General features: G+C 42.8%; 1 protein-coding gene across 1 annotated transcript in view; it reads right to left on the reverse strand.

The window, feature by feature from the left end:
• Positions 1-12,453, reverse strand: part of MDN1 (midasin AAA ATPase 1) — a 1,255,339-nt gene that overhangs the window by 245,147 nt on the left and 997,739 nt on the right. The window contains 2 exon segments of the mRNA XM_053710546.1: positions 1,019-1,175; positions 1,328-1,493. Of these exon segments, the coding sequence (XP_053566521.1) occupies positions 1,019-1,175; positions 1,328-1,493 (323 nt within the window).

The following is a 12,453-nucleotide window of genomic DNA, read 5'->3' on the forward strand; positions in this document are numbered from 1 at the left end:
GTAAGGGGGAGGAGGAGGAGAGGAAAAAAAAAAAAAAAGGGGAGGGTTATAACAGCTTGTGCACAGTGTCCCCGGGCCCAGTTGTCTACAGGAAAGGACAGCGGCATGAGGGAGCATTCGGATCACAGCTATAGCTTTTATTAGAATAATTTTTGCTAATATATGTGTATTACAAAAATGCTTCTATTCAAAACTGAAATGTATCCATGTGAATTCCAATTTTGCATGGAATGTCACTTTAAATGAAGATGATTACCTGAATTCAAAATGTTCCAACATTAGGAAAGTCAGTAATCTGAACGGTTTGCGTGTTTAAGGTGCTATGTAATCATAAGAGTTGTTAAAGGGACAGTGTAGACCCAATACTTATTCTTTATTAATTATTGTTACATACCAGACAAACATCTTGCAACAGGTGCCACATCTATAAGCTTATAAGCACATGAACATTTTAAATAAACACTGTTAGCAACCAAAAATGGATGCCAAGCTCCGACCATAGCTATTTTCTTGTCCAGATAGCCGTTTTCTTGTTTAGCAGTGCACATTTACTATTTTTCAGTTAGCCATTTCAAATTGCACATGCACAAATTAGCATCCAAATTGGCTCCTAACAAACAATGATTTAAATGTTTCATGTACTTCTTACAAGCTTATAGATGTGGGACCAGTTGCAGGACGCTTCTCTGGTACATAGAAATAAATCACAATTACTGTCCCTTGCCATGAGCTGCACATAGTTATTCATACTGTAGTTTCCTATGATCTTTCTGAGCAACCAATCCCCTTTTTAGGCACTACATCTATACACCAATAGAGACGTGCTCTTTACAGGTCTATATTAGTAAAAATATGTAAAAGGAGAGGATACAGAAGAATGTCACAGAGACTGACTTTTACAAAAAGATTTATAAAAATATTAAGGAACACAATGTTAATATTTACTAATCTTTCCCTCCATGCAATTATTAATAAAGTAGTAACAAAGAAAATAAATTGTTGGCATACAATTCCTAACCTGTGAAATCATTAAGACTTTCAAATAAACTGGGCACTGTGTTTTTCTTTATAAATGCACCACAAAGTTTCTTCATTTTTTTAGTCAGCTTGGGAAGACGCCATTGAAGAGATTCGGTTGCATAAAACTCCTGTTCCAAGCCCTCTCCAGATGTAAGCTGTGAAAATTCCACAAATGAATGTGTGAGTGTTTACATGTAGAACATTGGGCCTTTAGTTGCGTAATGAAAACAATGATGAAATGTACAGTACAATAATAGGTTAATAAATAAAATCTCTTGCCATTTTAAAATAACAAAAAAGACCATACCGGTGTGTTGTCAGTTCTTGTTAATGTACTGCAAAAAACTAAATTCAGATGCTGTTTCATGTTTCCTTTAGCATCAGACGGCTCCTCCTGAACACTTTCAATGAGAGCAGGGTAGCATGGCGCACAAAGGGCAGATTCAAATTTCTTCATGTACTTAAAGAGGGTTCTATGAGAGAAAGAAAAAACAATTTAGGCTTACATGATAAATTTGTTTCATTCATGGTGGTTAGTGTCCACAAGTCATTACACCTGGGATTTAACTCCTTGGAGGAGACAAAGATTCCCAAAAGGGGAAATGAGCTGCAAACTAGTACTGCCAATGGAAGGAGGAAAAGCAGGAGAAACATTAAGGGATAGAGGTGCCAGAAGATACAAAAAAGTATTGGGCCACTATTTTTGGCGGGGTCGTGGACTCTCGCTGCCAGGAAATAAAGGAATTTATCTGGTAAGCATAAATGTAGTTTTCTTTCCAAAGGCAGGAAGAGTCCAGGACTTCATTCATTACTGTTGGGAACCTATACCCAAGCTATAGAGGACACAGAGTGAAACATGGGAGGGCAAAAAGAAAAGGCGGACCTCAATCTGAAGGCACCACCGCTTGCAACACTTTTCTCCCAAAGGCATCTTCAGCTGAAGTAAAAACATCAAACTTCTAAAATTTTGAAAAAGTATGTATGTAAGGAGGACCAGGTAGCAGCCTTACAAATCTGATCCACAGAAGCGTTGTTCTTAAAAGCCCAAGAATAAGATACTGCCCTAGTGGAATGAGCCGTAATCCTCTCAGAAGGCTGTTGACCGGCCGTCTCATAGGCCAAATGGAAGATACTTTGTTCTGAACCAGAAGGAAAGAGAAATAGCAGAGGCCTTCTGACCCTTGTGTTTTCCAGCATATAACACAAATAAGGATGAGAATAGTCTGAAATCCTTAGTCGCCTGAAGGTAGAATTTTAAGGCACCTACCACATCCAGATTGTGGAGCAAACGTTCTTTTGAAGAAGGGGGGTTTGGACACAAGGAAGGAACAACAATCTCCTGATTGATTTTGCGGTCCGAGAACACCTTAGGTAGGAAACCTAACTTAGTACGCAGCACTGCCTTATCGGCATGGAACACAAGGTAAGGGGGGGGGGTGTCGCACTGTAAAGCAGAGATCTCAGAAACTCTGCGGGCAGAAGCGATAGCCAAAAAAACCACAAAACATTCCAGGATAAAAGTTTAAGATCAACAGAATGCATAGACTCAAACGGAGCCTGCTACAGAACACAAAGAACCAGATTAAGACTCCAAGGAGGAGCAACAGGTTTAAACACAGGCCTGATTCTCGCCAGGGCGTGAACAAAGGACTGCACGTCAGATTTGCTAATCTCTTGTACAGTAAAACAGACAGGGCAGAGATCTGAACCTTGAGAGAGCTGGCTGATAGACCCTTTTCCAAACCAGCCTGTAAAAAAAAAAAAAAGACAAGATCCTTGCAACCTTCACTTTGTGCCAAGGAAAAATAAGTTCCTCACACAAAAGTAGATAGGTACGCCACACCTTTTGATAAATATGGTGAGTGACCGGTTTGCTATCTTAGATCAGGGTGTCTATGACACTATCTAATAACCCTATCCTAGACAGGACATTCAATCTCCACACAGTCAGTCTCAGAGAAAATAGGTTTTGATGCAAGAAAGGACCCTGAATTAGCAGGTCTGTCCGAGACGGTAACCCCCACGGAGGGGAAAAGGACATCTTTGCCAGGTCTGCAAACCAGGTCCTGCGAGGCCAAGATGGAGCTATTAGAATAGCAGGTGCTTGTTCCTGCTTGATGCAGGCGATGACTCGAGGTAGAAAAGCCAATGGAGGTAAAAGATATGAGTCTGAACCTCCATGGAACTGCTAACGCATCCACCAGTTCCACCTGAGAATCCCACTCTCTCGACCCATGCCTGGGAAGTTTCGTATTGAGAAAGGAAACCATGAGGTCGATCTCTGGAACCCCCCACCTGAGTGTTATCTTGGAGAATACCTCGGGGTGGAGGGCCCACTCCCCTGGGTGGAAGAACTGTCTGTTGAGGAAGTCTGCTTCCCAATTGTCCACCCCCGGGAAGTTAATCACAGAGAGAAAACAATTTGATGTAAGCAACATCAACAATGATTGATTGTGAATGAATTGATTGTGAATGAATGATTGATTGTAACAATGATTGATGTAAGCAACAGAGGATATGTTGTTTGATTGAAATCTTATATACCGTGCGGAAGGTAGTTGAGGCCACGCTAGGAGAGCATTGAAGATTTGCTCGTAGCTACAAGATGTTGATAGGAAGAGCTGACTCCTCCCGAGACCAAGTCCCCTGCGCCTTCCGGTGACCCCAGACTACTCCCCAACCTAAAAAGGCTGGCGTCCATGGTAACAATCTCCCGAAATGGTCTCAAAAACATGTGCCTTGGGACAGGTGATCTTGACTGAGCCACCAGTAGAGAATCTCTAGTCCTCCTGTCCAGGGATATACATTGAGAAAGGTTTGAATTATCGCCGTTCCATTGCTTCAGCATGCATAACTGTAGTGGTCATTGATGGAAGCGGGCAAAAGGAATAATTGTTCATGGAGGACACCATGAGATCAATTACTTCCATGCACAGGGCCACTGAAGGATTTAAGGTTGTCTGAAGAGACAGGTCGAAAAAAATTTTCATCGCGATTGAGTCGATGATTGCTCCCAGAAAGACTACCTTGGTAGAGGGGACCAGGGAGCTCTTCTCAAGGTTGATCTTCCATCTGTGAGTCTGAAGGAGACACTGAAGACTCTCCGTGTGATATCTTGCCAAACGAAAAGATGGAGCCTGAACCAAGATATCGTCCAGGTAAGGGGCTACGACTATACCCTAGGATCGGGCTACTGCCAGAAGAGCTGCAAACTGCAGAAACTGGACATGGACCTTGTGGATTGGAACATGCAGGTATGCATCCTTTAGATCGATAGTAGTCATAAATTGACCCTCAAGGATCAAAGGAAGAATGGACCTGATAGTCTCCATTTTGAACAATGGTACTTGAAACTTGTAACAGTGGAAATGGAGTCCAGATCTAGACCTAGACCAAACAAGATCTTTCCCTTGAAAGGTAATGAAAGCAGTCTAGTCTTGGAGACCATATCTGCGGACCATGACTTTAACCAAAGTGCCCTGCGAGACAGGACATCAAAACGTGAGGATTTAGCGCTCAGGCAGGTAATCTGCATGTTAGTGTGGCAGATAAAGGAATTTGCAATATTGATAGCCTTGATTCGGTCATAGATCTCTAGAGGAGATTCCACTTCAATTAACTCTGATAAGGAGTCACCCAAGTACTTTGCAGCACCTGCGACCGAGGCCACCGCTGCTGCAGGTTGAAAATGAAGACCCATGTGTTGAAAGATTCTTCTCAAATAATCCTCCAATTGCCTATCCATTGGATCCTTAAAGGAGGTACTATCCTCTAGAGGAATAGTAGTTATCTTAGCAAGAGAGGAAATGGCACCATCCACCTTGGAAATGGAGCTCTAAAGTTCCAAATTGGTGTCTGGTACTGGAAACATTTTCTTAAAGGAAGCAGAGGGAGAAAAAACAGAATTTATGTTTACCTGATAAATTACTTTCTCCAACGGTGTGTCCGGTCCACGGCGTCCTCCTTACTTGTGGGATATTCTCTTCCCCAACAGGAAATGGCAAAGAGCCCAGCAAAGCTGGTCACATGATCCCTCCTAGGCTCCGCCTACCCCAGTCATTCGACCGACGTTAAGGAGGAATATTTGCATAGGAGAAACCATATGGTACCGTGGTGACTGTAGTTAAAGAAAATAAATTATCAGACCTGATTAAAAAAACCAGGGCGGGCCGTGGACCGGACACACCGTTGGAGAAAGTAATTTATCAGGTAAACATAAATTCTGTTTTCTCCAACATAGGTGTGTCCGGTCCACGGCGTCATCCTTACTTGTGGGAACCAATACCAAAGCTTTAGGACACGGATGAAGGGAGGGAGCAAATCAGGTCACCTAAATGGAAGGCACCACGGCTTGCAAAACCTTTCTCCCAAAAATAGCCTCAGAAGAAGCAAAAGTATCAAACTTGTAAAATTTGGTAAAAGTGTGCAGTGAAGACCAAGTCGCTGCCCTACATATCTGATCAACAGAAGCCTCGTTCTTGAAGGCCCATGTGGAAGCCACAGCCCTAGTGGAATGAGCTGTGATTCTTTCGGGAGGCTGCCGTCCGGCAGTCTCGTAAGCCAATCTGATGATGCTTTTAATCCAAAAAGAGAGAGAGAGGTAGAAGTTGCTTTTTGACCTCTCCTTTTACCGGAATAAACAACAAACAAGGAAGATGTTTGTCTAAAATCCTTTGTAGCATCTAAATAGAATTTTAGAGCGCGAACAACATCCAAATTGTGCAACAAACGTTCCTTCTTTGAAACTGGTTTCGGACACAGAGAAGGTACGATAATCTCCTGGTTAATGTTTTTGTTAGAAACAACTTTTGGAAGAAAACCAGGTTTAGTACGTAAAACCACCTTATCTGCATGGAACACCAGATAAGGAGGAGAACACTGCAGAGCAGATAATTCTGAAACTCTTCTAGCAGAAGAAATTGCAACTAAAAACAAAACTTTCCAAGATAATAACTTAATATCAACGGAATGCAAGGGTTCAAACGGAACCCCCTGAAGAACTGAAAGAACTAAATTGAGACTCCAAGGAGGAGTCAAAGGTTTGTAAACAGGCTTAATTCTAACCAGAGCCTGAACAAAGGCTTGAACATCTGGCACAGCGGCCAGCTTTTTGTGAAGTAACACAGACAAGGCAGAAATCTGTCCCTTCAGGGAACTTGCAGATAATCCTTTTTCCAATCCTTCTTGAAGGAAGGATAGAATCCTAGGAATCTTAACCTTGTCCCAAGGGAATCCTTTAGATTCACACCAACAGATATATTTTTTCCAAATTTTGTGGTAAATCTTTCTAGTTACAGGCTTTCTGGCCTGAACAAGAGTATCGATAACAGAATCTGAGAATCCTCGCTTCGATAAGATCAAGCGTTCAATCTCCAAGCAGTCAGCTGGAGTGAAACCAGATTCGGATGTTCGAACGGACCCTGAACAAGAAGGTCTCGTCTCAAAGGTAGCTTCCAAGGAGGAGCCGATGACATATTCACCAGATCTGCGTACCAAGTCCTGCGTGGCCACGCAGGAGCTATCAAGATCACCGACGCCCTCTCCTGATTGATCCTGGCTACCAGCCTGGGGATGAAAGGAAACGGCTGGAACACATAAGCTAGTTTGAAGGTCCAAGGTGCTACTAGTGCATCCACTAGAGCCGCCTTGGGATCCCTGGATCTGGACCCGTAGCAAGGAACTTTGAAGTTCTGACGAGAGGCCATCAGATCCATGTCTGGAATGCCTCACAGCTGAGTGACTTGGGCAAAGATTTCCGGATGGAGTTCCCACTCCCCCGGATGCAATGTCTGACGACTCAGAAAATCCGCTTCCCAATTTTCCACTCCTGGGATGTGGATAGCAGACAGGTGGCAGGAGTGAGACTCCGCCCATAGAATGATTTTGGTCACTTCTTCCATCGCCAGGGAACTCCTTGTTCCCCCCTGATGGTTGATGTACGCAACAGTTGTCATGTTGTCTGATTGAAACCGTATGAACTTGGCCCTCGCTAGCTGAGGCCAAGCCTTGAGAGCATTGAATATCGCTCTCAGTTCCAGAATATTTATCGGTAGAAGAGATTCTTCCCGAGACCAAAGACCCTGAGCTTTCAGGGATCCCCAGACCGCGCCCCAGCCCATCAGACTGGCGTCGGTCGTGTATAGTCCCCATTCCACTGACTGAGCATGCACAGTTGTAATGGTCTTAGATGAATGCGTGCAAAAGGAACTATGTCCATTGCCGCTACCATCAACCCGATCACTTCCATGCACTGAGCTATGGAAGGAAGAGGAACGGAATGAAGTATCCGACAAGAGTCTAGAAGTTTTGTTTTTCTGGCCTCTGTCAGAAAAATCCTCATTTCTAAGGAGTCTATTATTGTTCCCAAGAAGGGAACCCTTGTTGACGGAGATAGAGAACTCTTTTCCACGTTCACTTTCCATCCGTGAGATCTGAGAAAGGCCAGGACAATGTCCGTGTGAGCCTTTGCTTGAGGAAGGGACGACGCTTGAATCAGAATGTCGTCCAAGTAAGGTACTACTGCAATGCCCCTTGGTCTTAGCACAGCTAGAAGGGACCCTAGTACCTTTGTGAAAATCCTTGGAGCAGTGGCTAATCCGAAAGGAAGCGCCACGAACTGGTAATGTTTGTCCAGGAATGCGAACCTCAGGAACCGATGATGTTCCTTGTGGATAGGAATATGTAGATACGCATCCTTTAAATCCACCGTGGTCATGAATTGACCTTCCTGGATGGAAGGAAGAATAGTTCGAATGGTTTCCATCTTGAACGATGGAACCTTGAGAAACTTGTTTAAGATCTTGAGATCTAAGATTGGTCTGAACGTTCCCTCTTTTTTGGGAACTATAAACAGATTGGAGTAGAACCCCATCCCTTGTTCTCTTAATGGAACGGGATGAATCACTCCCATTTTTAACAGGTCTTCTACACAATGTAAGAATGCCTGTCTTTTTATGTGGTCTGAAGACAACTGAGACCTGTGGAACCTCCCCCTTGGGGGAAGTCCCTTGAATTCCAGAAGATAACCTTGGGAGACTATTTCTAGCGCCCAAGGATCCAGAACATCTCATGCCCAAGCCTGAGCGAAGAGAGAGAGTCTGCCCCCCACCAGATCCGGTCCCGGATCGGGGGCCAACATTTCATGCTGTCTTGGTAGCAGTGGCAGGTTTCTTGGCCTGCTTTCCCTTGTTCCAGCCTTGCATTGGTCTCCAAGCTGGCTTGGCTTGAGAAGTATTACCCTCTTGCTTAGAGGACGTAGCACTTTGGGCTGGTCCGTTTCTACGAAAGGGACGAAAATTAGGTTTATTTTTTTTTTTTATTTTTTTTTGCCTTGAAAGGCCGATCCTGAGGAAGGGCGTGGCCCTTACCCCCAGTGATATCCGAGATAATCTCTTTCAAGTCAGGGCCAAACAGCGTTTTCCCCTTGAAAGGAATGTTAAGTAACTTGTTCTTGGAAGACGCATCAGCCGACCAAGATTTCAACCAAAGCGCTCTGCGCGCCACAATAGCAAACCCAGAATTCTTAGCCGCTAACCTAGCCAATTGCAAAGTGGCGTCTAGGGTGAAAGAATTAGCCAATTTGAGAGCATTGATTCTGTCCATAATCTCCTCATAAGGAGGAGAATCACTGTCGACCGCCTTTATCAGCTCATCGAACCAGAAACATGCGGCTGTAGCGACAGGGACAATGCATGAAATTGGTTGTAGAAGGTAACCCTGCTGAACAAACATCTTTTTAAGCAAACCTTCTAATTTTTTATCCATAGGATCTTTGAAAGCACAACTATCCTCTATGGGTATAGTGGTGCGTTTGTTTAAAGTAGAAACCGCTCCCTCGACCTTGGGGACTGTCTGCCATAAGTCCTTTCTGGGGTCGACCATAGGAAACAATTTTTTAAATATGGGGGGAGGGACGAAAGGAATACCGGGCCTTTCCCATTCTTTATTAACAATGTCCGCCACCCGCTTGGGTATAGGAAAAGCTTCTGGGAGCCCCGGCACCTCTAGGAACTTGTCCATTTTACATAGTTTCTCTGGGATGACCAACTTGTCACAATCATCCAGAGTGGATAATACCTCCTTAAGCAGAATGCGGAGATGTTCCAACTTAAATTTAAATGCAATCACATCAGGTTCAGCTTGTTGAGAAATGTTCCCTGAATCAGTAATTTCTCCCTCAGACAAAACCTCCCTGGCCCCATCAGACTGAGTTAGGGGCCCTTCAGAAATATTAATATCAGCGTCGTCATGCTCTTCAGTATCTAAAACAGAGCAGTCGCGCTTACGCTGATAAGTGTTCATTTTGGCTAAAATGTTTTTGACAGAATTATCCATTACAGCCGTTAATTGTTGCATAGTAAGGAGTATTGGCGCGCTAGATGTACTAGGGGCCTCCTGAGTGGGCAAGACTCGTGTAGACGAAGGAGGGAATGATGCAGTACCATGCTTACTCCCCTCACTTGAGGAATCATCTTGGGCATCATTGTCATTGTCACATAAATCACATTTATTTAAATGAATAGGAATTCTGGCTTCCCCACATTCAGAACACAGTCTATCTGGTAGTTCAGACATATTAAACAGGCATAAACTTGATAACAAGTACAAAAAACGTTTTAAAATAAAACCGTTACTGTCACTTTAAATTTTAAACTGAACACACTTTATTACTGCAAATGCGAAAAAACATGAAGGAATTGTTCAAAATTTACTAAATTTTCACCACAGTGTCTTAAAGCCTTAAAAGTATTGCACACCAAATTTGGAAGCTTTAACCCTTAAAATAACGGAACCGGAGCCGTTTTGAACATTAACCCCTTTACAGTCCCTGGTATCTGCTTTGCTGAGACCCAACCAAGCCCCAAGGGGAATACGATACCAAATGACGCCTTCAGAAAGTCTTTTCTAAGTATCAGAGCTCCTCTCACATGCGACTGCATGCCATGCCTCTCAAAAACAAGTGCGCAACACCGGCGCGAAAATGAGACTCTGCCTATGCTTTGGGAAAGCCCCTAAAGAATAAGGTCTAAAACAGTGCCTGCCGATATTATTATATCAAAATACCCAGATAAAATGATTCCTCAAGGCTAAATATGTGTTAATAATCAATCGATTTAGCCTAAAAAAAGTCTACAGTCTTAATAAGCCCTTTTTGAAGCCCTTATTTACAATCGTAATAAACATGGCTTACCGGATCCCAGAGGGAAAATGACAGCTTCCAGCATTACATCGTCTTGTTAGAATGTGTCATACCTCAAGCAGCAAGAGACTGCTCACTGTTCCCCCAACTGAAGTTAATTGCTCTCAACAGTCCTGTGTGGAACAGCCATGGATTTTAGTGACGGTTGCTAAAATCATTTTCCTCATACAAACAGAAATCTTCATCTCTTTTCTGTTTCTGAGTAAATAGTACATACCAGCACTATTTCAAAATAACAAACTCTTGATTGAATAATAAAAACTACAGTTAAACACTAAAAAACTCTAAGCCATCTCCGTGGAGATGTTGCCTGTACAACGGCAAAGAGAATGACTGGGGTAGGCGGAGCCTAGGAGGGATCATGTGACCAGCTTTGCTGGGCTCTTTGCCATTTCCTGTTGGGGAAGAGAATATCCCACAAGTAAGGATGACGCCGTGGACCGGACACACCTATGTTGGAGAAAGGAGTACCAATTATCTCCCATTCCTTCATAATAATGTCTGCCCTTCGGACAGGAACCGGAAAGGTCTCAGGGGCCTTCTTGACGTCATAGACCCTATCTAATTTAGGAATCTTAGGTTCAACGGAAGACTTGGAGTCAGGGACCTCTAAGGTAGACAAAACCTCCTGCAGAAGGAAACAAAGGTGTTCTAATTTAAACCTAAAGTTATTTCTTCTTAACACCACCTCTGCCATCTTTCTTAGTGACGAAAGGCAAAGAATAACTGGGGGTATGGGGGAATTGGGAGGGGTATTTATAGCCTTTGGCTGGGGTGTCTTTGCCTCCTCCTGGTGGCCAGGTGTTGATATTCCCAACAGTAATGAATGAAGTCGTTTACTCTCCCTGCCTTTGGAAAGAAATATAAGACTGCAATACTCTTGCAAAATTGGCTATTTATACAGAATTTGACAAACTGATTGCATGTACATTCAAAGGACCCTTTGAACACATTTTCGTCATTGAGGGCTAGCATTATACATGCCTAATTGCTTAGCTGAAAAATATATATATAATGCCTCTTGTATTATCGGGTCCTTGACGGCCAGTGGTAAACCTTAAATGATCCAGATCCACGTCGTTAAGTAATATTCCAATTTTATCTACAAGCTAATAATTTGTTGTACAACTAAACCTCTAAATTGATTAGCAAGATGGGTTGAAAATACTGACAATTCAATCAGTTTTTTCCACGATTTAGGAATGGTTACAATGGTAGCAGTTAATAATTTCTTAAGACACAAACCTCTGTCTGTCTCTTACAAGAGCAAACACTACTCCATGAACAGTTGGGCAAAAATCAACAGTTTGATTTTAAAACTAGTAGAAAGTGCATTTGTTGGATAGGGGCTCATTGGCTGATAAGGAATACCCTTATGTCTTTCCTTATGTCTCTGGGATGCTGCAATGTCTGGCCATTGAATTTGAGAAATAGGATCCACTTCTGCCCGTCTCAGTGATGGGAGTCTGTTTGCCAAAATGTGATCCACTTTGTTCCCTTTGACATAAAAAGTTTGCTTTAGCAGCTGGAGTTGGGTTTGCAGGTATTCTATATAGCTTGTTTAAGCTTTTTAACTCAAATCTGGACAGCACTAGCTAAAGAAGCTATACTTCTAGGAGAAGGCTTTCATTTTTATAAGCATTTACAAAAGGTATGTTCACACTAGTAACACATCCATCTGTGTTTAACTGCACAGCTGTCTCCCTCCCTACTCAAGCTATTTTTTTCCTACATCAGCTTCAGTTGGAGGTACAGAGGCCGTTGCTGTCTGTCCAATAGAAAACAACTGAGTGTACTTCCGGTGCTCTGTACAATGGGTTGAGCTGCGATAAAACTCATTGCGTAACTCCTCAAATAGATAATGCCCGTGGTTTAGAAAAGAGAACTACCATAATCAATATTTAGCAGTAGTAGGGGAATAGTTTGTGTGCTCAGATATTTGAGCACTTGTATCTTGAAATAAATCAAAAGTGAGAGTACTGTAAAGTATTGAAGTCTTACTGCTTTGCAAGCAGCAATGATAGAATACTAAAGGTTATGTAAACAAAACTGGCTAGAGGCACCTTAACTAGCAAATTGTGGCAGTCTCACAATGCATTCACCGTCTTTAATTGTATTGTGTACATGTGTTTAACACAGCCAATGAAACCATGCTAAGAAATGTATTCTTACACAAATAAATGTTCGCTAGTATGTTCACTAACTGCTGCCAACCCACAGACATCTATAAGCAC

The sequence above is a fragment of the Bombina bombina genome, chromosome 4, assembly GCF_027579735.1.
Source record: "Bombina bombina isolate aBomBom1 chromosome 4, aBomBom1.pri, whole genome shotgun sequence".
Taxonomy (NCBI): domain Eukaryota; kingdom Metazoa; phylum Chordata; class Amphibia; order Anura; family Bombinatoridae; genus Bombina; species Bombina bombina.